The sequence below is a fragment of the Scyliorhinus torazame genome, chromosome 22, assembly GCF_047496885.1.
Source record: "Scyliorhinus torazame isolate Kashiwa2021f chromosome 22, sScyTor2.1, whole genome shotgun sequence".
NCBI classification, from domain to species: domain Eukaryota; kingdom Metazoa; phylum Chordata; class Chondrichthyes; order Carcharhiniformes; family Scyliorhinidae; genus Scyliorhinus; species Scyliorhinus torazame.
This window is the reverse complement of record NC_092728.1, coordinates 30,409,296-30,433,563: the sequence shown is the minus strand read 5'-3', so window position 1 is coordinate 30,433,563 and position 24,268 is coordinate 30,409,296. Positions and strand designations below refer to the sequence as shown.

Below are 24,268 nucleotides of genomic sequence, written 5' to 3'. Positions count from 1 at the left end.
CAGTTGCTATTTTCTCAATCTGAAAGGGAGAAAAGGGATGGGGAGTGCGGACACTGCAGTGCAAAACTGCTTCTTTAGAGAGTAGGATGATTCCAATGGGTAGAATGTACATCTCCTGTGCTTTCAGGGTACAAGAATAGGTGCAGAGGGAGGGGCGGTGAACTGCCCCTTTGGAGGATTAGCACAGTCCCAATGGGCTGAATGGCCCTCACCTGTGCGGTCAGGGTAATGGGATAGGTGCAGAGGGGAGGAACTGCTCCTTCGGAGGATTAGCACAGTCCCAATGGGCCGAATAGCCCTCATTTGTGTGGTCAGGGTACTGGGATAGGTACAGAAGGGAGGAATTGGTCCTTCGGAGGATTAGCACGGTCCCAATGGGCTGAAAGGCCCTCTCCTTTGCGGTCAGGGTACTAGGAAAGGTGCAGAGGGAAATTGGAGGGGGGTAGTGGGAGGCTTGTGGCAGGTTGTGGCATGTTGAGCCTCCCGCTACCGGGGGCGCTCAAGAGCCCGTGCCAAACGGGCGCTGCAGCACCACCACTGGTTAGAGGGCGCCATGGCAGCGTGACCGGTTTACATAGGACCGCTGACGGGGATGGTTTCCTCAGAGACTACCTGAGGATCTCGCCCTGGTCCACGCCGCTCACCGCCTCTTCCTCAGCGCTGGGCTCCGCCTCTCTGAGCCGCAACTTGCTGGCGGTCCGGGTGAAGCTGAACGACACCGGGCCGCGTTCGCCTTCCCGATCGGCCATCCTGGGACTGGGCACTGCGCAGGCGCCTGCATAGCCTGCTGGGTAATGGAGGCCCGACTCCGCGCAGCCACACTACCACTCCCAGAATGCCCGGTATCCCTTCAGCCAACTGAGGGCCGCCATTTTCCAAATTCGGGTCCAAATTATTTTTGGTTTGGCCGCAGCTTTTCTCGATCGCCTAAAGCGAACCTGTCCGCTGTCAAAAATTTTAGATCCGTTATACTGACACGCACGCGCAGTACCGGCTCCCCGGGGAGAAACTACATCTCCCAGAATGTTTAATTCTTTTATTTTTCAATGAAGTATGCAGTCACCCCGGGAACCTGTGAGAAGGTCGAGCGAGAAGAGGGGGAAATAAAAATCAGTTTTCCCCCCCCCAATGCGAAGAGTATTCTTTCCTTGAAGGCGTCGCCCCCACCCACGAATTAACCTCGAGACGGAGGAGACGGGGCAATTCTGCTCGTCATGTGCTTGGCCTGCTCGGCCAATCAAACCACAGCGGCTGTGATGATTGTCGGGCAGGTTGGCCAATCAGTGTCTGCGAGCGTGGACAAACCGCAGTCAATGGCAACGCCGGATGTAGGATGATGGGCAGCAACAATCAACGCGCGTGACACAGGTGTGACCGACCAATGAGGATGAGGCGCCAAGGGTTCCGCCCTCCCGCCGAGGATGAGAGTTCAAAGGTGATGGACGCGAGCCCAGGGCCCGAATCTCTGCCGGCAGGAGGCGTGGCCTCTTTTCAATGGACGGATGGATGGGCGATTAAAGCAAATTACTGCGGATACTGCAATCTGAGACAGACAGAGAAAATACTGGACAATCTGAGCAGGTCTGACAGCATCTGTGGAGAAAAAAGGGAGCTAACGTTTCGTGCCTGGGTGACTCTCTGTCAAAGCTACTCTTGCTGTGGGCGGCTACTGCGTTTGATTGACAGGAACTAACCCCCCATTCAGTGAGCGAGGCTCTATTTGACGGACAGGGGAGCTGGGCTCCTCCTCTGTGGGATGGGGATGAGGGTTTGATGGACAGGTGATTTCCCTCCTCCCCAGAGGGCAGTGCCTGTTCTGATCGACCCTGTCCCAAATGGGCGGAGGCTGTTCTGATGGACAGAGGATTGACCCCTCCCCTCCAGGGGCGGAGTCTGTTCGATGGACATGAGACGTAGCTCCTCCCCCACGGGGCGGGGTTTTATCTAATGAGAAGGGAAGCAGACCACGCCCCTCACTCCTGTCAATCAAGCATCCTTTCCTCCCCAGGCAATGGCAGGGAGTTGATGCAGCAAAAGCCTGGATCCTGCAGCAGGTAAACTCTGTCCTCTATCTGCATTGCACACAAGCCAGTGCTGTCTCCATTTGCACAGCTCCCTCCCTTCCCTCCACCCAGTGTGACCAAATTTATGTGTATCAGTGATTTCTGGATTGGGTGTGTGAGGCCAGATGCTCCTATTGCAATGTTCACTATTCAATTGTGGGTGCCCAGCTCACCTGCTCGGTGCCAGGGAATGTGCCCCCCCCCCCCCAAGCTCCTGCCCCTTAGCCCCTGGGTCCAAGGCAACCTTGTCCATCCCCATATACCACCTGCTGCACCCGCCCTCTGCTGGTGCCAGTCTGCCTGCCTGATGCAGGGTTGGCAGAGCGAGAGGAGGCATGTGGCACAACTGGGCAATAGGGAGGGAGGTCCAAGGGAGGGGAAGGGCCCTGGGAAAAAGGCTGCCAACTGTGCCACGTTTGGAAGGGGTAGGGTGAGAGAGGAGGTGGGCGAGAGTGAGCGGCTCTGTCCTGATGCAGCACAGACATGAGCCTGAGCAGGAGCTGGATGGCAAGCACCGAGAGAGGAAAGATGCTCTGTCCCACAGCCAGGGGACACCCACTTGCCCCAAACCATATCAACCCTCCAACTCCACATGCCCCCCCCCATCCCGACATCAGTCTAAACACCAGAAATGTAACAGTTAAATATTGTGTAACTAGCAAATTACTGGGAGTGTTTGATGGAGACAGTGTAGAGGGAGCTTTACTCTGTATCTAATCCCATGCTGTATCTGTCCTGGGAGTGTTTGATGGGGACAGTGTAGAGGGAGCTTTACTCTGTATCTAACCCCATGCTGTACCTGTCCTGGGAGTGTTTGATGGGGACAGTGGAGAGGGAGCTTTATTCTGTGTAAAACCCCGTGCTGTGCAAGTCCTGAGAGTGGTTCATGGGGACAGTATAGTGGGAGCTTTACTCTGTATCTAATCTCGTACTGTACCTGTGCTGGGAGCATCTAACTGGGAGTGGGTAGAGGGAGGTTTACTGTGCATCTAACCCACGTTATATCAGTTGTGGGCGAGATTGATGGGGACAGTGTAGAGGGAGATTTACTCTGCATCTAACCCATCTTGTACCAGTCCTGGGAAGGTTTGACAGGGACAGTGCAGAAGAAGCTTTACTCTGTATCTCACCCCATGCTGTACCTGTCCTGGGAGTGTTTGATGGGGACAGTGCAGAACAAGCTTTACTCTGTATCTAACCCTGTGCTGTACCTGTCCTGGGAGTGTTTAATGCGGACAGTGGAGAGAGAGCTTTACTCTGTATCTAACCCCGTGCTGTGCCTGTCCTGGGAGTGTTTAATGCGGACAGTGGAGAGGGAGCTTTACTCTGTATCTAACCCCATGCTGTGTGTGGTATTATCAGGTATTGCAGTACCCCAGAGGCTGAAGTTCCATTGGTTAAACCTGGGGGATTACCATTGGCTGTATAGTATGTAGCTCTGCCCTGATAGGCGGGGTATAAGAATCAGTGCTGTCCCAGCAGCCCTCATTTTGTACCTGAGCTGCTGGGGAACAGTTCTAGTCTATTAAAGCCTTCAGTTGTGCTACAACATCGTTTTAGTAGTTATTGATCGTGCATCAATTTACGAAACTACAACTTAAGTAGAAAGGATGGATCTCCAAATCAAGCCGGAGTGTCTGCAACTGAGTCCCCACACGGCGAACTCAGCGGCGATTTTCAAGCACTTGCTGGCATGTTACAAAGGCTATCTTGAGACGGCTGGAGTCACACCCTCGGGGGAGCAGAAACTGCATCTCCTGCACTCAAGGGTAAGCCCTGGCATCTACACCCTCGTCAAGGAGGCGGAAGACTTTGATGCATGAATCGAACTTTTAAAAGGACATTATATCTGCCCAGTAAATCAGGTGTACGCACGTCACCTGCTTGCAACGAGACGACAAAGCCCCGGGGAATCGTTGGAGGAGTTCTACCGCGCGCTACTGGTGCTGGGCAGAAGCTGTGGCTGCCCTCATGTTTCGGCGAGCGACCACACGGAACTCCTCGTCCGGGATGCCTTTGTAGCAGGTATGAGCTCCTCAGAGATCCGCCAGCGTCTTTTAGAGAAAGACACCCTGGGACTTAGGGAGGCACGGGCCCTGGCAGGGTCCATGGATGTTGCCTCCAGGAACGCACAATCCTACATGCCCGACCGCGCGGCGGCCCCCTGGGCAGCGTGGAATCCCGCAGCGGCAGCCCCACAGACCTTCCCCGTGTCCCCGCAGGCCTGCGCTGTAAGGCGGCCCGCCAACTCCGATGGGCCCGGCTGTTTCTTCTGCAGGCAGGAAAAGCACCCCCGCCAGCGCTGCCCGGCCCGCACATCCACCTGCAAAGGGTGCGGCAAGAAGGGCCATTTTGTGGGGGTCTGCCAGGTACGAGCGGTGGCCGCAGTCTCCAGCGGTAACTCCAGACTGCCACAGCGAACTTCTCCTCGGGCCCCAGGTGGCCAGCAGTCGCCGCCACCCCCCTATCCTAGGGCCACGTGTGGCCCACGGACGCCGCCATCTTGTTCCCCGGACACCGCGCTGGACGGATGGGCGCCGCCATTTTGTCCATCTCCGACCACCGTGTGCGACCCATGGGAGACGCCATCTTGGATGGGGCCGCAGGACCCCAGCCCGGCTGACTACACACTGCCAGATCAAAATTCACAACTACTGCTTCTGGCCTCGGCGACTCTGGACCAAACTCGACATCAAACACTCTCAACAGCAACGACGACGGTCTTCATCACCGGCCATGAGACGTCCTGCCTGATTGACTCTGGGAGCACGGAGAGCTTTATACACCCCGACACGGTAAGGCACTGTTCACTTGTTACCCACCCTGTAAACCAAAGAATTTCCCTGGCCTCCGGGTCACACTCAGTGGAGATAAAGGGGTTCTGTCTAGCAAACCTCACAGTCCAAGGAAGGAAATTCTTTTATGTCCTTTATGTCCTGCCGCACCTCTGCGCGGCTACACTCCTGGGGTTGGACTTCCAATGTAACCTGCAAAGTATGACCTTCCAATTCGGCGGCCCTATACCCCCCCTTACTGTCTGCGGCCTCGCGACCCTCCAAGGTCGACCCGTCTTCCCTGTTTGCGAACCTCACCCTGGATTGCAAACCCGTCGCCACCAGGAGCAGACGGTACAGTGCACAGGACCGGACCTTCATCAGGTCAGAGGTCCAAAGGCGACTGAGGGAAGGGGTCATAGAAGCGAGCAACAGTCCCTGGAGAGCCCAAGTAGTGGTGGTAAAGACCGGGGAGAAATATAGGATGGTCATTGACTACAGTCAGACCATCAACAGGTTTACGCAGCTGGACGCGTACCCTCTTCCACGCATATCCGACCTGGTAAACAGGATCGCGCATTATAAGGTCTTCTCCACGGTGGATCTCAAGTCCGCCTACCACCAGCTACCCCTTTGCACGAGCGACTGCAAATACACTGCCTTCGAGGCAGATGGGCGGCTCTATCATTTTTTAAGGGTTCCCTTCGGTGTCACTAACAGGGTCTCGGTCTTCCAACGCGAGATGGACTGAATAGTTGACCGGTACGGCTTACGCGCAACATTTCCGTATCTCGATAATGTCACCATCTGCTGCCATGATCAGCAGGACCACGACACCAAGCTCCGGAAATTTCTCAAGACCGCTAAAATCCTTAACTTAACGTGCAATGAGGATAAATGCATGTTTAGCACCGACCGTCTAGCCATTCTCGGCTACGTAGTGCGAAACGGAGTTATAGGCCCCGACCCTGAATGCATGCGCACCCTTATGGAGTTTCCCCGCCCTCACTACCCCAAGGCCCTGAAGCGCTGCCTCGGGTTTTTCTGCTAATACGCACAGTGGGTCCCTAACTATGCAGACAAAGCCCGTCCCCTGATCCAGTCCACAACCTTACCCCTGTCGATGAGGCCCGCCAGGCCTTCAGCCGCATCAAAGCAGACATTGCAAAGGCCACGATGCACGTCATCGACGAGTCCCTCCCCTTCCAGGTCGAGAGCGATGTGTCCGACGTAGCTCTGGCGGCCACCCTCAACCAAGCGGGCAGACCCTTGGCCTTCTTCTCCTGTACCCTCCATGCTTCCGAAATCCGCCACTCCTCAGTCGAAAAGGAGGCCCAGGCCATAGTAGAAGCTGTGCGACACTGGAGGCATTACCTGGCCGGCAGGAGATTCACTCTCCTCACTGACCGATGGTCGGTGGCGTTCATGTTCGATAATGCACAGCGGGGCAAGATAAAAAACAACAAGATCTTGTGGTGGAGGATAGAACTCTCCACCTACAACTACGAGATCTTGTATCGTCCCGGGAAGCTAAACGAGCCTCCTGACGCCCTGTTCTGCGGCACATGTGCCACCGCACAAGTGGACCGCCTCCAAGCCCTCCACGAGGACCTCTGCCACCCCGGGGGTCATTCGCTTCTTCCACTTTGTTAAGACCCACAACCTGCCCGACTCCATCGAGGAGGTCAGGACAGCCACCAGGGACTGCCAAATCTGCACGGAGTGCAAACCGCACTTCTACCGGCCAGAGAGGGCGCACCTGATAAAGGCTTCCCGTCCCTTTGAACGCCTCAGCATGGACTTCAAAGGTCCCCTCCCCTCCACCGATCGCAACACGTACTTTCTGAACGTGATTGACGAGCACTCCCGGTTCCCATTCGCCATCCCCTGCCCAGACATGACCGCAACCACCGCCATCAACGCCCTCCATAGTATCTTTGCACTGTTCGGTTTCCCGCTTACATACACAGTGATAAGGGGTCCTCCTTTATGAGCGACGAACTGCGTCAATTCCTGCTCAGCAAGGGCATCGCCTCAAGCAGGGCGACCAGTTACAACCCCCGGGGAAACGGGCAGGTAGAGAGGGAGAACGGAACGGTCTGGAAGACCGTTCTACTGGCCCTATGGTCCAGGAACCTCCCAGTCTCCCGCTGGCAAGAAGTCCTCCAGGAGGCCCTCCACTCCATCCGGTCACTGCTCTGTACGACCACCAATCAGACACCTCACGAATGTCTCCTTGTCTTCCCCAGGAAGTCCTCCTCTGGGACCTCGCTCCCAACCTGGCTGGCAGCTTTCGGACCCATCCTGCTCCGAAAACACGTGCGGGCGCACAAGTCGGACCCGTTGGTCGAGAGGGTCCATCTGCTGCACGCTAACTCCCAGTACGCCTACGTGGCGTTCCCTGACGGCCAACAAGATACGGTCTCCCTACGGGACCTGCCGCCCTCTGGAGTCCCACGCGCAACTGTTGCTATTTTGGCTGGTTCACTTGGCTCTGTTTTATAACCTTTTCTCTCGAGTCGCCAGGTATCTTTATGATACCGCCACAAGGTTCAAGTTCAAGTAATGACCAATAACTCAATACACTGATTAGTAAGATTTAAATCAAAGCACATTTATTATACACAGTAATCGCTACTCATGCACAAATTCTATGTCTAAGCTACTTCTAAGACTAACAGGCCTGTACTTAACTTCGGACTGGCCCACCAGGTCAGGGAAACAAATGGCCTTTCGTTCGGGTTCTGAGTCTGCGGGATTCGAAGTTGGTACGGATTGATAGCTAGGAGCGCCTATCTCGTAGCGAGTGTTGACTTGAGACTTACGATCTCTCGGTGGCCGTTGGACCGGTCACGGTCAATGTTGGTTCTCGTTGCTGGGTGACCCGGTCATTTGAACTTGGAGGCTTAACTTCATAGTCCCCAGGGGTTTCCCGCCTTTCGAGGCGGACCCTGTACCTGGTTCTAGGTGATTGGACTTCGTTCCAATCGCTTGGTTCGATTTCTCCAATACTGGAGCGGTTCCCTGATCGATGGGCGGTCTTGAGGTGTTCGCTAACCTCTTTTGTGTTGGCTCCTGCTGGCGCCGGGGAGTCTGGCTTAGTTTTGTGTGTCCCAAATGTTGCTATTGTTCCCGGGGATTGCTCATTAGTATGTGGATGGCTGCTACATTATTATGCTGATGGTCGCTGGTATCGATGCTGTCTGGGCTTTTTCAGAGTTAAATACACAGCAAACTAGCACCTGTTGGTTTCTGCCTGTGTTGGCTGAATTTCCCTTCAGCCTTTGCCGTTCGCCATTTTAAATCGGGACTTGGCCAACTCAGGTGGCTACACACCTCAACCCCCCCCTCCTCCACAGCACCTCACAGGAGGGTCAGTCCTCCTGCCGCCCCTGCCTGGGCCCTCCCACCCACCGACGCCCCCTACAGACGCCCCCCTCCCTGGTCAACCCCACCAGCACCGTCTAGGGGTGACAAAGCTGCCATGGAGGCCGAAGCCACGCTCCCGGAATCGCAGACGCCTGGACCCCCACCGGAATCATCACTGAGGCTCAGACGATCCCAGAGGACGACCAGGGCACCCGACCGACTGATTGCTTCATTTTAACCGATCTGTAACTGTAAATAATAAACACTGACTGTATATATCTGCCATGACTGTAAATATCCTCGAAACACTGTAAGGAGGTATCACGGTACCTCCATATCTGATCATACCATGTTGATTACAGTTGTAGCCACTGGCCACCATCCCCGCCGGACTCCTTTTTAACAGGGGGAGAACCTGGGGGTTTACCATTGGCTGTATAGTATGTAGCTCCGCCCTGATAGGCGGGGTATAAGAATCAGTGCTGTCCCAGCAGCCCTCATTCTGTACCTGAGCTGCTGGGGAACAGTTCTAGTCTATTAAAGCCTTCAGTTGTGCTACAACCTCGTTTTAGTAGTTATTGATCGTGCATCACTGTGCCTGTCCTGGGAGTGTTTGATGGGGACAGTGTAGAGGGAGCTTTACTCTGTATCTAACCCCGTGCTGTACCTGTCCTGGGAGTGTTTAATGCGGACAGTGGAGAGGGAGCTTTACTCTGTATCTAACCCCGTGCTGTGCCTGTCCTGGGAGTGTTTGATGGGGACAGTGGAGAGGATGATTTTCTCTGTATCTAACCCTTTGCTGTGCCAGTTCTGGGAATGTTTGATGGGCACAGTGCACATGGAGCTTTACTCTGTATCTAACCCCATGCTTTAGCTCACTACAGATATTTATATACACACCCATTTATCAACACCCATTTCTTAAAGGTACTCTCACATGACACAGTGTAGAGAGAGCTTTGCTCTGTATCTAACACATGCTGTGCCTGTCCTGGGAGTGTTTAATGCGGGCAGTGCAGAGGGAACTTTACTCGGTATCTACCCTGTTTTGTACCTATCCTGGGAGTGTGCATTGGGGACAGTGTAGAGGGAGCTTTACTCTGTATCTAACCCTGTGTTGTACCTCTGCTGGGAGCATCTGGTTGGGAGAGGGTAGACCGAGCTTTACTGTGCATCTAACCCATGTTTTACCAGTCCTGGGAGAGATTGATGGGGACAGTGTAGAGGAAGCTTTACTCTGTATCTAACTGTATTCCATGCCTTTCTTTGGCGTGTTTGACTGGGACGGTGTGTGGGAGATTTATTCTCTATCTAACACCATGCTGTGCCAGTCCTGGGGACAGTGTAGAGGGAGCTTTACTCTTCATCTAACCCCGCAATGCGGCCGCATTTTCTATTATATGCTCCCATCCTTTTTGTATTACTTAGTGTTGTATTCTTTGGGGGCTGTATTTGAATTAATGGTTGCTAAGATGTTCATTGTACCTGTCCTGGGAGTGTTTGATGCGAACAGTGTAGAGGGAACTTTACTCTGTATCTAACCCTGTGCTGTACCTGTCCTGGGAGTGTTTGATAGGACAGTGTAGAGGGAGCTTTACTCTGTATCTAACCCTGTCCTGTACCTGTCCTGGGAGAGTTTGATGGGGACAGTGTAGAGGGAGCTTTACTCTGTATCTAACCCTGTGCTGTACCTGTCCTGGGAGTGTTTGATGGGGACAGTGTAGAGGGAGCTTTACTCTGTATCTAACCCTGTGCTGTACCTGTCCTGGGAGTGTCTGATGGGGACAGTGTAGAGGGAGCTTTACTCTGTATCTAACCCCGTGCTGTACCTGTCCTGGGAGTGTTTGATGGGGACAGTGTAGAGGGAGCTTTGCTCTGTATCTAACCCCGTGCTGTACCTGTCCTGGGCGTGTTTGATGGAGACAGTGTAGAGGGAGCTTTGCTCTGTATCTAACCCCGTGTTGTACCTGTCCTGGGAGTGTTTGATGGGGACAGTGTAGAGGGAGCTTTGCTCTGTATCTAACCCCGTGCTGTACCTGTCCTGAGCGTGTTTGATGGGGACAGTGTAGAGGGAGCTTTGCTCTGTATCTAACCCCGTGCTGTACCTGTCCTGGGCGTATTTGACAGTGACAGTGTAGAGCAGGCATTGTCCAAGTCGGGGGCGTGACCCGCGGATGGGTCACGGGAGGGTCGTGGAGCCGTCCGTCGCGGCGCTCCCAATTGCGCAAAATCACGCCCAACAGCTGCAGCAGCCGGCTTTTAACAATGCTCCCTGCAAAAAGGCTGGGAGAATATTAAAAAAAATGCGATCGCACTGCGATGCCTGCCCGCTCATCTATGCGCATGCGCGCCGATGAGCGGGCAGGCATGCACAATGCGGCCGCATTTTCTATTATATGCTCCCAGCCTTTTTGAAGGCCGCTTGCAGACGGCATTGTATTTTTTTAAAAAATAATTTTTATTGAAGTTTTCACAAAATATCAACAACAAAATGAAAAAGGAACCCAATAGAATTAAATACAAAACAGAATAAAACAACCCCCGTGTCCCCCTCCCCCCTATACATAAATAATAAATTAACACCCGCCGAAACACATAGCAAACATAGCAAATATATACACCCTCTTAGATCCCCCAGTATAGACAAACAAAAATAAAATAGAACCCCCCCCCCCGCGGGGGCTGCTGCTGACCATTGTCTACCGTTCTGATAGGAAGTCTCCGAACGGTTGCCACCGCCTGAAGAACCCTTGCATCGATCCCCTTAAGGCAAATTTCACCCTCTCCAATTTAATAAACCCCGCCATATTGTTGATCCAGGATTCCAGGCTTGGGGGCCTCGCATCTTTCCACTGAAGAAGAATCCTTCGCCGGGCTACCAGGGACGCAAAGGCCAGAATACCGGCCTCTTTCGCCTCCTGCACTCCCGGCTCCTCTGCCACCCCAAATATTGCGAACCCCCAGCCCGGCTTGACCTTGGAACCTACCACCCTCGACACCGTCCTCGCTACACCCTTCCAAAAATCCTCCAGCGCTGGGCACGCCCAGAACATACGGGTGTGGTTTGCTAGGCTCCCTGAGCACCTAACACACCTGTCCTCACCCCCAAAAAACAGGCTCATCCTTGTCCCAGTCATGTGAGCCTTATGCAGCACCTTAAACTGTATGAGGCTGAGCCTCGCGCATGAATAGAAAGAGTTCACCATCCCAAGGGCATCTGCCCACGTCCCCTCCACGATCTCCTCCCACTTACCTTTCAACTCCACCACCGAGGCCTCCTCCTCCTCCTGCATCACCTGGTAAGTTGCCGAGAACGTCCCCTCTCCAACCCACCCCCTGAGAGCACCCTGTCCTGTACCGTGCTTGGCAGCAGCAGCGGGAATTCCACCACTTGCCGCCTGGCAAACGCCCTGACCTGTAGATACCTAGAGGCGTACCCCGGGGGGAGCCGATACTTCTCCTCCAGCTCACCCAGGCTCGCGAACTTCCCATCCACAAACAGGTCCCCCAACCTTCTTATCCCTGCCCTGTGCCACCCCGAAAACCCTCCATCTATTCTCCCTGGGACAAACCAGTGGTTCCCCCGTATTGGGGTCCACACCGAGGCCCCCCCCCTCCATTGCCCCAGACTTTGAGGGTAGCCACCACCACCGAGCTCGTGGTATACCTCATTGGAGGGAGCGGCAGCGGCGCTGTTGCCAGCGCCTCCAGACTCGTACCCTCACAATACGCCGTCTCCAGCCTCTTCCATGCAGCCCCCTCCCCCTCCATCACCCACTTGCGCACCATCGCCACATTGGCGGCCCACAGAGGTTGGGCAGTGCCAGCCCCCCCATCCCTACTCCGCTCCAGGAGCACCCTTCTCACCCTCGGTGTCTCTCGCGCGCACACAAACCCCGTTATGCTCCTGTTGACCCGCCTAAAGAAGGCCTTCGGGCTAAGAATGGGGAGGCACTGGAACAGGAACAAAAACCTTGGGAGCACCGTCATCTTAACTGACTGCACCCTACCCGCCAGGGACAGAGGCAAGGCATCCCACTTCTTAAACTCCTCCTCCATTTGCTCCACCAGCCTCGTTAAATTAAGTCTATGCAGGGCCCCCCAGCTCCTGGCCACCTGGACCCCCAAATATCTGAAGCTCCTCTCCGCCCTTTTTAGTGGGAGCTCGCCAATACCCCTCTCCTGGTCCCCTGGGTTAACCACGAACAACTCGCTCTTCCCCACGTTGAGCTTGTACCCTGAGAAATCCCCGAACTCCCTGAGGATCCTCATTACCTCCATCATTTCCCCCACCGGGTTCGCCACATATAGCAACAAGTCGTCCGCATAGAGCGACACCCTATGCTCCTCCCCACCCTGCACCAACCCCTCCAGTTCCTCGACTCCCTCAGTGCCATAACCAGGGGTTCAGTCGCCAGTGCGAAGAGCAGGGGGGACAGGGGACACCCCTGCCTCGTACCTCGATGCAACCGAAAGTACTCAGACCTCCTCTTTTTCGTGGCCACACTCGCCATTGGGATCTCGTACAACAGCCTAACCCACCTGTCGAACCCCTCCCCAAACCCAAACCACTTCAGCACCTCCCACAAGTACCCCCAGTCTACCCTATCGAAGGCCTTCTCAGCGTCCATCCCCACCACTATCTCCGCCTCCCCCTCCCTCGCCGGCATCATAATATCGTTCAGGAGCCTCCGCACATTCGCGTTCAACTGCCTCCCCTTCACGAACCCCGCCTGGTCATCGTGGATGACCTGTGGCACACAATCCTCAATTCACGTGGCTAAGACCTTCACCAGCACTTTGGCATCTACAAAATCGGCCTGTAAGACCCACTGCAGGGGATCCTTGTTCCGCTTCAGGATCAAGGAGATCAGTGCCCGGGACATCGTCGGGGGCAAAGTCCCCCCCCCTCCCTTGCCTCATTGAAGGTCCTAACCAGCAACGGGCCCAACAGGTCCACATATTTTTTGTAGAATTCGACCGGGAAACCGTCCGGCCCCGGTGCCTTCCCCGCCTGCATGCTCCCTATCCCTTTGACCAGCTCCTCCAGCCCAATCGGAGCACCTAATCCCGCCACCAGTCCCTCCTCCCCCTTCGGGAACCACAATTGGTCCAGAAAGCGGCCCATCCCTCCCTCCTCCAGTGGGGGCTCGGACCGATACAGTTCCTCATAAAAGTCCTTGAAGACCCCATTGATGCCAACCCCACACCGCGCCACTCTCCCTCCCCTATCCTTAACTCCCCCATCTCCCTAGCTGCGTCCCGCTTCCGAAGCTGATGCGCCAGCATCCGGCTTGCCTTTTCCCCATATTCATAAATCGCCCCCTGGGACTTCCTCCACTGCGCCACCGCCTTCCTGGTGGTCAACAGGTCGAATTCGGCCTGGAGGTTACGCCTCTCCCTCAACAGTCCCTCCTCCGGCACCTCCGCATACCTCCTGTCTGCCCTCACCATCCCCACCAGCCTCTCCCTCTCCCTCCGCTCTCTCCTCTCCTTGTGGGCCCTAATGGAGATCAGCTCTCCCCTAACCACCGCGTTCAGCGCCTCCCAGACCATCCCCACTCGGACCTCCCCGTTATCGTTGGCCTCCAGATATCTCTCTATTCTTCCTCGGACTCGCTCACTCACCTCCTCGTCCGCCAACAGCCCCACCTCCAAGCGCCACAACGAGCGTTGGTCCCTCTCCTCCCCAGCTCTAGGTCTACCCAATGTGGGGCGTGATCCAAAATGGCTATTGCCGAATACTCAGTATCCTCTACTCTCGCTATCAGCGCCCTGCTCATAATAAAGAAGTCGATCCGGGAATAAGCCTTATGAACATGCGAAAAGAATGAAAATTCCCTAGCCCCCGGCCTTGCAAATCTCCAAGGGTCCACCCCTCCCATCTGGTCCATATACCCCTCAGCACTTTAGCCGCCGCCGGCTTCCTACCCGTCCTAGACCTGGAGCGATCCAGTGCCAGATCCAACACAGTGTTAAAGTTTCCCCCCCCCCTCCATTATCAGGCCCCCCACTTCAAAGTCCGGGATCCGACCCAACATGCGCCGCATAAAACCCGCATCGTCCCAGTTCGGGGCGTACACGTTGACCAGCACCACCCTCTCCCCTTGCAGCTTACCACTTACCATTACATACCTGCCGCCATTGTCTGTCACAATGCTTGACGCCTCAAACGACACCCTCTTTCCCACCAAAATCGCCACCCCCCGATTTTTGGCATCCAGCCCCGAATGAAACACCTGACCTACCCACCCTTCCTCAATCTTACCTGGTCTGCCACCTTCAGGTGTGTCTCCTGGAGCATGACCACATCCGCCCTCAGCCCCTTCAGGTGCGCGAACACCCAGGCCCGCTTAACCGGCCCGTTCAGTCCCCTTACATTCCAGGTTATCAGCCGGATCAGGGGGCTACCCACCCCCCTCCACCGCTGACTAGCCATAACCCTCCTCGGCCAGCCACGCCCGCACCCCACTCCCGGTCCGTTCCCCACGGCGGCAGACCCCCGTCCCAACTCCTTAGATTATCATAGAATTTACAGTGCAGAAGGAGACCATTCGGCCCATCGAGTCTGCACCGGCTCTTGGAAAGAGCACCCTACCCAAGGTCAACACCTCCACCCTATCCCCATAGCCCAGCAACCCCACCCAACACTAAGGACAATTTTGGACACTAAGGTGAATTTATCAAGGCCAATCCACCTAACCTGCACATCTTTGGACTGTGGGAGGAAACCGGAGCACCCGGAGGAAACCCACGCACACACGGGGAGGATGTGCAGACTCCGCACAGACAGTGACCCAAGCCGGACTCGAACCTGGGACCCTGGAGCTGTGAAGCAATTGTGCTATCCACAATGCTACCGTGCTGCCCAACTCTTGCCCAGCTGTCCTTCTAATCACTCCAGCTCCCCCTTGACCATACCAGCAGCAACCCGGTTCTTCTCTCCCCCCCCCCCCCCAGCTAGGACCCCTCCTAGTTGCCTTGCTCCCCCCATTGCACTCCTGCAAGTCAGCTGACTCATGCTGACCCCGGCCACTCCCGCCTCTCCTTTAACTCCTCCCATTACCCATCAGCAGGCTCTCCGCCTCCCCCTTCCATCCCAAGCACGGGAAACAACCCTCGTTTCCCCACCCCGCCCCCGCCTCCTCCAGCCTTCAGCGCGAGAAAAAGCCCACGCTTTCTACCTGCCCGGCCCCGCCACCTCTGGCACAGCTCCTTTTACAGGCCCAGTCCCCTCACCCCCGACACGGGCCTTCCCCTCCCCCACGGGGCCCCATCCCTCCTGCCGGCCATCCACCCCTACTCCATTTACTTGCCCCCCTCCAAGAGCCCACCCGACAGACCCAACCAAAACAGTGCCCAACCCACCCTAACCACCCACACCGAATCAAAAAGAAACGAGCAAAGAACCCCCCCTCAAAATGTAACACACCAACAGCAATCCCCGACCGCCCATCCCGACCCTCAGTTTGTGTCCAGTTTCTCGGCCTGAACAAAGGCCCACGCCTCCTCCGGGGACTCAAAATAATGGTGCCGGTCCTTGTAGGTGACCCACAGTCGCGCCGGCTGCAACATGCCAAACTTCACCCCCTTCCTGTGCAGCACTGCCTTCGTTCGATTGTACCCGGCCCTCCTCTTCTCCACCTCCGCACTCCAGTCCTGGTATATCCGAACCTCCGCGTTCTCCCACCTGCTGCTCCTCTCCTTCTTGGCCCACCTGAGTACGCACTCCCGATCAGAAAACCGATGAAACCGCACCAGCACCGCCCGCGGCGGCTCGTTAGCCTTGGGCCTCCTCACAAACACTCTATGGGCCCCTTCAAGCTCCAGGGGCCCCTGGAAGGACCCCGCTCCCATCAGCGAGTTTAGCATGGTGACCACATCGGCCCCCACGTACGACCCCTCCAGCCCCTCCGGGAGGCCCAGGATCCGCAGATTCTTCCGCCTCGACCGATTCTCCATCTCCTCGAACCGTTCCATTTCTTGTGGAGCACCTCCACCTTTACCGCTAGGCCCAAGATCTCGTCCTCGTTATCGGAGATCTTTTGTCAGACCTCGCGGATCGCCACCCCCTGGGCCATCTGGGTCTCCAGCAGCTTATCGATAGAAGCCTTCATCGGCTCCAGCAGGTCCGCTTTGAGCTCCCTGAAGCAGCACTGGATAACCTCCTGCTGCTCCTCCGCCCACTGCATCCATGCTGCCTGGTCCCCACCTGCCGCCATCTTGCTCCTCTTCCCTCGCACTTTCTTTGGGTTCACCACCACTTTTTTTAGTTGCCCCTCTCCTGGTCCAAGCCATACACTCGGGGGAATGTTACAGTCAACTTCCCACACCGGGAAATGTCGAGAAAATGCCGTTCGGGGCCCTGAAAACAGCCCAAAAGTCTGCTCCAAGTGGGAGCTGCCGAATGTGCGACTTAGCTCTGCATAGCTGCAACCGGAAGTCTGCAGCTGGCATTGTTAAAAGCCGGCTGCAAAAAGTTCGGGGAGAATGATGTGATTGGTTGCTTACTGAACTTTGATGCTGAGTAAAAGCTCCCTCTTCTGTCCCTCTTTGATGCTGTTGAAGTGGAAGTCTCTTACTCCAAGAATGGTCAGGATCTGGGTGTCGCATTTAAGATTGGGAAAGACAGTCTTGCTGACGGAGCCTTATTTCAGCATGTTCTGTGCCACAGTTATGCTGTGGAGCTTAACTTTTGACAGGTGGAGACTCCATACTTTCCGACACCGGAAGGCTTCACCTTCATCCAACAGGTTTCATTGAAGGAGGGTGCATGAGAGCCAAAGGGACCCAAAACCATTTCCCAGATTTTGTCAGCAGCAAAAGGTAAGAGAAAATGGTGGGTCGCGAAGGTCGGCCGGCGTGGGTCGCGAAGGTCGGCCGGCGTGGGTCGCGAAGGTCGGCCGGCGTGGGTCGCAAAGGTCGGCCGGCGTGGGTCGCAAAGGTCGGCCGGCGTGGGTCGCAAAGGTCGGCCGGCGTGGGTCGCAAAGGTCGGCCGGCCTGGGTCGCAAAGGTCAGCCGGGTTGGGTCCCGAAGGTCAGGCGGGTTGGTACAAATGGGTTCCCAAAAAAAAAGTTTGAAAAACACTGGTGTAGAGAGTTCTTTACTCTGCATCTAACCCACATTGTACCAGTCCTGGGACTGTTTGATGGGGACAGTGTAGAGGGAGCTTTACTCTGCATCTAACCCACATTGTACCTGTCCTGGGACTGTTTGATGGGGACAGTGTAGAGGGAGCTTTACTCTGTATCTAACCCCGTGCTGTACCTGTCCTGGGAGTGTTTGATGGGAACAGTGTAGAGGGAGCTTTACTCTGTATCTAACCCACATTGTACCTGTCCTGGGACTGTTTGATGGGGACAGTGTAGAGGGAGCTTTACTCTGTATCTAACCCCGTGCTGTACCTGTCCTGGGAGTGTTTGATGGGAACAGTGTAGAGGGAGCTTTACTCTGTATCTAACCCCATGCTGCACCTGTCCTGGGAGGTTTTTAAAAACATTTAGAGTGCCCAATTCATTTTTCCAATTAAGGGGCAATTGAACATTTTTGGGTTATGGGAGCGAAACCCATGCAAACACTGGGAGATTGTGCAAACTCCACACGGACAGTGACCCACAGCCGGGGATTGAACCTGGGACCTTGGCGCCATGAGGCTGCAGTGCTAACCCACTGCACCACCGTGCTCTGTCCTGGGAGTGTTTGATGCGGACAGTAGAGGGAGCTTTATACTGTATCTAACCCCATGCCGTGCCTGTCCTGGGAGTGTTTGATGGGGACAGTGTAGAGGGAGCTTTACTCTGTATCTAACCCCGTGCTGTACCTGTCCTGGGAGTGTTTGATGGGGACAGTGTAGAGGGAGCTTTACTCTGTATCTAACCCCGTGCTGTACCTGTCCTGGGACTGTTTGATGGGGACAGTGTAGAGGGAGCTTTACCCTGTATCTAAACCCGTGCTGTACCTGTCCTGGGAGTGTTTGATGGGGACAGGGTCTGGGAGATTTACTCTGTATCTAACCCCTTGGGAGTTTTTGATGGGGACAGTGTCGAGGGAGCTTTACTCTGTATCTAAACCCGTGCTGTAACTGTTCTGGGAGTGTTCGATGGGGACAGTGTAGAGGGAGCTTTACTCAGTATCTAACCCCGTGCTGTACCTGTCCTGGGAGTGTTTGTTGGGGACAGTGTAGAGGGAGCGTTACTTTGTATCTAAACCCATGCTATACCAGTCCTGGGAGTGTTTGATGGGGACAGTGTAGAGGGAGCTTTACTCTGTATCTAACCCCGTGCTGTACCTGTCCTGGGAGTGTTTGATGCGGACAGTGTAGAGGGAGCTTTACTCTGTATCTAACCCCGTGCTGTACCTGTCCTGGGACTGTTTGATGGGGACAGTGTAGAGGGAGCTTTACCCTGTATCTAACCCCATGCTGTACCTGTCCTGGGAGTGTTTGATAGGGACCATGTAGAAGGAGCTTTACTCTGTATCTAACCCCGTGCTGTACCTGTCCTGGGAGTGTTTGATGGGGACCGTGTAGAGGGAGCTTTACTCTGTATCTAACCCCGTGCTGTACCTGTCCTGGGAGTGTTTGATGGGAACAGTGTAGAGGGAGCGTTAGTCTGTACCTAACTTCGTACTGTACCTCTGCTGGGAATGTTTGATGGCAACAATGTAGAGGAAGCTTTCCTCTGTATCTAACCCCATGCTGTGCCTGTCTTTGGAGTGCTTGATGGGCACAGTATAGTGGGAGGATACTCTGTACCTAACTTCGTACTGTACCTGTGCTGGGATCATCTAATTGGGAGAGGGTAGAGCGAGCTTCAGAGTGCATCTAACCCACGTTGTATCAGTCATAGAATTTACAGTGCAGAAGACAGCCATTCGGCGCATCAAGTCTGCACTGGCCCTTTGAAAGGGCACTAAGCCCACACATCCACCCTACCTGTAACCCCACCCAACCTTTTAGAACACGAATGGCAATTTATCATGGCCAATCCACCTAACCTGCACATCATGGACTGTGGGAGGAAACCGGAGCACCCGGAGTTAACTCACGCAAACACTAGGCGAACGTGCAGACTCCGCAGTGACAGTCACCCGTCAGGAATCGACCGTGGAACTGTAAAGCAACTGTGCTAACCGCTGTGCTACCGCACTGTCTAGAGTACTGGGAGTGATTGATGGGGACAGTGTAGAGCGAGCTTCACTCTGTATCTAACCCCGTGCTGTACCTGTCCGGGGAGTGTTTGATGGGGACAGTGTAGAGTGAGCTTCACTCTGTATCTAACCCCGTGCTGTACCTGTCCTGGGGGTGTTTGATGGGGACCGTGTAGAGGGAGATTTACTCTGTATCTAACCCCGTGCTGTGCCAGTCCTGGGACTGTTTGATGGGCACAGTGTGGAGGGAGAGTTACTCCGTATCTAACCCCGTGCTGTTCCTGTCCTGAGAGTGTTTGATGGGGACAGTGTAGAGGGAGCTTTACTCTGTATCTAACCCCCGTACTGTACCTGTCCTGGGAGTGTTTGATGGGGACAGTGTGGAGGGATCGTTACTCTGTATCTAACCCCGTGCTGTACCTGTCCTGGGAGTGTTTGATGGGGATAGTGTAGAGGGAGCTTTACTCTGTATCTAACCCCGTGCTGTACCTGTCCTGGGTGTGTTTGATGGGGACAGTGTAGAGGGAGCTTTACTCTGTATCTAACCCCGTGCTGTACCTGTCCTGGGAGTGTTTGATGGGGACAGTGTAGAGGGAGCTTTACTCTGTATCTAACCCCCGTACTGTACCTGTCCTGGGAGTGTTTGATGGGGACAGTGTGGAGGGATCGTTACTCTGTATCTAACCCCGTGCTGTACCTGTCCTGGGACTGTTTGATGGGCACAGTGTGGAGGGAGAGTTACTCCGTATCTAACCCCGTGCTGTTCCTGTCCTGAGAGTGTTTGATGGGGACAGTGTAGAGGGAGCTTTACTCTGTATCTAACCCCCGTACTGTACCTGTCCTGGGAGTGTTTGATGGGGACAGTGTGGAGGGATCGTTACTCTGTATCTAACCCCGTGCTGTACCTGTCCTGGGAGTGTTTGATGGGGACAATGTAGAGGGAGCTTTACTCTTTATCTAACCCCGTACTGCACCTGTCCTGTAAGTGTTTGATGGGGACAGTGTAGAGGGAGCTTTACTCTGTATCTAACCCCGTGCTGTATCTGTCCTGGGAGTGTTTGATGGGGACAGTGTAGAGGGAGCTTTACTCTGTATCTAACCCCGTGCTGTATCTGTCCTGGGAGTGTTTGATGGGGACAGTGTAGAGGGAGCTTTACTCTGTATCTAACCCTGTGCTGTACCTGTCCTGGGAGTGTTTGATGGGGACAGTGTAGAGGGAGCTTTACTCTGTATCTAACCCTGTGCTGGGAGTGTTTGGAGGGCATTGTGTTCTGTCTGCACCGCACCCAGCCAGAGTGTAAATAACTTTGTGTTGGAGCTGGTTACTAATCAGCCAGGTAACAGAACTTTAACCCCAATAACCTGTGTGTCCGGAACTCGATCACAGTGAAAGAGGAATAGTTGTGTTGGATTGGGCATGTCTCTGGTTGTTGATGTTGAGAATTAAATTCCGCTCTCCCCTCTTCTCTCTCTCTTTGGACAGACATGTTCAGGAAGCTCCTCAACATCACTCATTGGACACAGAAAACCCGGGAGGTGACCTTATGTCGGGACGAGCAGGGGGCTCTGAACTTTCGATTGTTGGGCGGGGCAGAATACGGCCAATTCCTCTTCATTGCTGATCCTCAAGGTGGCAAAGCCCGACACCTACCCGGCAAGCTGCAGGCAGGTGACCTGCTCCTCGAGGTGAACGACACTCCTGTATCCGGTCTCACTCTGAGAGACACACTCGGGCTCCTGGCAAATCTCCCTGACCCAGTCCGTATCAAAACAGCTCCACAAGGTGAGGCTGTTAACAGCAGATTGTAGTCCTCCGCCTTTGTTGTGTTCCACTGTGAGAGGGAGAAAGCGTTTGTGTGTGAGTGTGAGAGAAAGTGTTTGTGTGTGTGTGTGTGTGTGTGTGAGGAAGTGTTTGTGTGTGAATGTGAGATAAAGTGTTTGTGTGTGAGTGTGACAAAGTGTTTGTGTATGAGAGAAAATGTGTGTGTGTGAGGAAGTGTTTGTGTGTGAGTGAGAGAATGAGTGTGAGAGAGAGTATGTGTGAGAGAGAGTATGTGTGAGAGAGAGTATGTGTGAGAGAGAGTATGTGTGAGAGAGAGTATGTGTGAGAGAGAGTATGTGTGAGAGAGAGTATGTGTGAGAGAGAGTATGTGTGAGAGAGAGTATGTGTGAGAGAGAGTATGTGTGAGAGAGAGTATGTGTGAGAGAGAGTATGTGTGTGAGAGAGAGTATGTGTGTGAGAGAGAGTATGTGTGTGAGAGAGAGTATGTGTGTGAGAGAGAGTATGTGTGTGAGAGAGAGTATGTGTGTGAGAGAGAGTATGTGTGTGAGAGAGAGTATGTGTGTGAGAGAGAGTATGTGTGTGAGAGAGAGTATGTGTGTGAGAGAGAGTATGTGTGTGAGAGAGAGTATGTGTGTGAGAGAGAGTATGTGTGTGAGAGAGAGTATGTGTGTGAGAGAGAGTATGTGTGTGAGAGAGAGTATGTGTGTGAGAGAGAGTATGTGTGTGAGAGAGAGTATGTGTGTGAGAGAGAGTATGTGTGTGAGAGAGAGTATGTGTGTGAGAGAGAGTATGTGTGTGAGAGAGAGTATGTGTGTGAGAGAGAGTATGTGTGTGAGAGAGAGTATGTGTGTGAGAGAGAGTATGTGTGTGAGAGAGAGTATGTGTGTGAGAGAGAGTATGTGTGTGAGAGAGAGTATGTGTGTGAGAGAGAGTATGTGTGTGAGTGAGAGTATGTGTGTGAGTGAGAGTATGTGTGTGAGTGAGAGTATGTGTGTGAGTGAGAGAATGAGTGTGAGTGAGAGAATGAGTGTGAGAGAGAGAATGAGTGTGAGTGAGAGAATGAGTGTGAGAGAGAGTATGTGTGTGAGTGAGAGAGAGAATGTGTGTGAGTGAGAGAGAGAATGTGTGTGTGTGAGAGAGAGAGTGTGTTTGTCAGATACTGAGAGTGTGGGAGAGAAAGAGAGAGAGTGTGTGAGATTGTGAGTGTGCGTGGGTTTGTAGGAGAGAGAATCTGTGTGTGAGCGAAGCTGTGTGTGAGCGAAGCTGTGTGTGAGCGAAGCTGTGTGTATTCCGACTGTCTCATAAGAACATAAGACAATTCAGCCCCTCGAGCCCACTCCGCCATTCAATACCATCATGGCTGATCTCCTCACGGCCTCCACTCCACCGTCCTGCCTGTTCTCCAAAACCCATCAACCCATTACTAATTAAACCTCTGACATCTCCTCAAATTTATTCCATGTCCCAACATCCGCCGCACTCTGTAGTGAATTCCACAGATTCACGATCCTTTGAGAGAAATAATTTCCTCTGCTCTCTCTCTGCTACGACACCCTGGGCAAATGAGCAGTCAATTCCAGCATCCCCTTTCCGGAGTCACAACACAAGGGAACTAACCAATAATTCTTATAAAAATTCCTTGCGTCTTTGCCCCTTCGCTGCCCAATCATTACAGTCACCAGGTTTGTATGTTTAAACACGATTACTGTTTATTTGTAAAAAGAATTATCCTGAAATATGCAAAAAACACAATTGGATAACAACAAGCTAATACCTGCTACCCACTCTAACTGGCCCTCTACCCAGACATACAAGATAGACAAACACACAGGGGTGGAAAGCAGTAAAAAAATCATAAGGATGAGAGTTCTTGCTTCATCTGGTGGTTTCTTTAATACGTTTTCTTAACAGCGAGCTTGCAGACTAGAGTCTTTCGTTTTCAGCCGGTAGTTCACAGGATCAGATCGGAGAATTTACAGTGCAGAGGGAGGCCATTTGGCCCATCGAGTCTGCACCGGCCCATTGCAAGAGCATCCCACATAATCCAGTAATCCCAAGTAACCTTTTTGGACACTAGGGGCAATTTATCATGGCCAATCCACCTAACCTGCACATCTTTGGACTGTGGGAGGAAACCGGAGCACCGGAGGAAACCCACGCACACACGGGGAGGATGTGCAGACTCCGCACAGACAGTGACCCAAGCCGGGAATCGAACCTGGGACCTTGGAGCTGAGAAGCAACTGTGCTAACCACTGTCCTACCGTTATTCATTCAGGGTCCCAGTAGTTTAGGAAAATACAATACTCAAAGGCAGTGGGCTTTCTGGAGACACCATGGGCAGGATTCTCCCGCAATCGGCGGGTCGGCCCGTACCAACGCCAAGAGCAGCTTGAACCACTCCGGCGTCGGGCCTCCCGTAAGTTGCGGAATCCTCCGCACTTCCAGGGGCTAGGCCGGCGCTGGAGGGGTTGGCGTTGCGCCAACCGGCATCGAAGGGCCTCCGCCGGCCGGCGCGAGTTGGCGCATGCGCAGGACTGCCAGCGTGTTCTGGCGCTTGCGCAGAGCCGCTGGCGTGTTTCCCACGCATGCGCAGTGGGTTTCTTCTCCGCGCCGGCCCTCGCGGAGCCTTACAGAGGCCGGCGCGGAGGGAAGGAGTGCCCCCACGGCACAGGCCCGCCCGCAGATCGGTGTTCCCCGATCACGGGCCAGGCCACCGTGGGGGCCCCCCCCGGGGCCGGATCTCCCCCCCCCCCCTTCCCGAGGACCCCGCTAACCGCCCTCCAAGCCAGGTCCCGCCGGGATGGATTTCACCATGGCGGGTCTGGCCGAAAACGGGTGGCCGCTCGGCCCATCGGGGACTGGAGAATTGCCGGGGGGACGCTGCCAATGCCCCCCACCCAGGGCGGCGCAATCCCCATCCCCGCTCCCGCCCGAAAACCGGCGGCGGAGAATTCGGCAGCCGGCATCGGAGCGGCGGGGCGGAATTCACGCCGTCTCCCGGCGATTCTCCGACCCGGCGGGGGGTTGGAGAATCCTGCCCCATATTTCTCATCAAACTGGGCCTTCAGTCTGAAGTTCACATTTGCGCCTGTTTCTTTATTGAGACACTTTACTTTACATTAAATCTT

The 24,268-nt window shown here is 54.4% G+C and overlaps 2 protein-coding genes across 3 annotated transcripts in view; one reads left to right on the top strand and one right to left on the bottom strand.

Moving 5' to 3' along the window:
* gpkow (G patch domain and KOW motifs) overlaps positions 1-1,027 on the bottom strand; it is a 69,513-nt gene extending 68,486 nt beyond the window's left edge. The window contains exon 1 of one of the 2 annotated variants that reach the window (XM_072488012.1): positions 613-1,027. In XM_072488012.1, coding sequence (XP_072344113.1) covers positions 613-749 — 137 coding nt within the window. In that variant the 5' untranslated portion in view covers positions 750-1,027. The remainder of the gene's footprint in view (positions 1-612) is intronic. The other variant, XM_072488011.1, reaches the window with a different exon arrangement.
* A 1,865-nt stretch (positions 1,028-2,892) lies between these two features.
* LOC140399459 (membrane-associated guanylate kinase, WW and PDZ domain-containing protein 3-like) overlaps positions 2,893-24,268 on the top strand; it is a 259,100-nt gene continuing 237,724 nt past the window's right edge. Inside the window, exons 1-2 of the mRNA XM_072489036.1 lie at positions 2,893-4,858; positions 20,838-21,137. Coding sequence (XP_072345137.1) covers positions 20,840-21,137 — 298 coding nt within the window. The 5' untranslated portion in view covers positions 2,893-4,858; positions 20,838-20,839. The remainder of the gene's footprint in view (positions 4,859-20,837; positions 21,138-24,268) is intronic.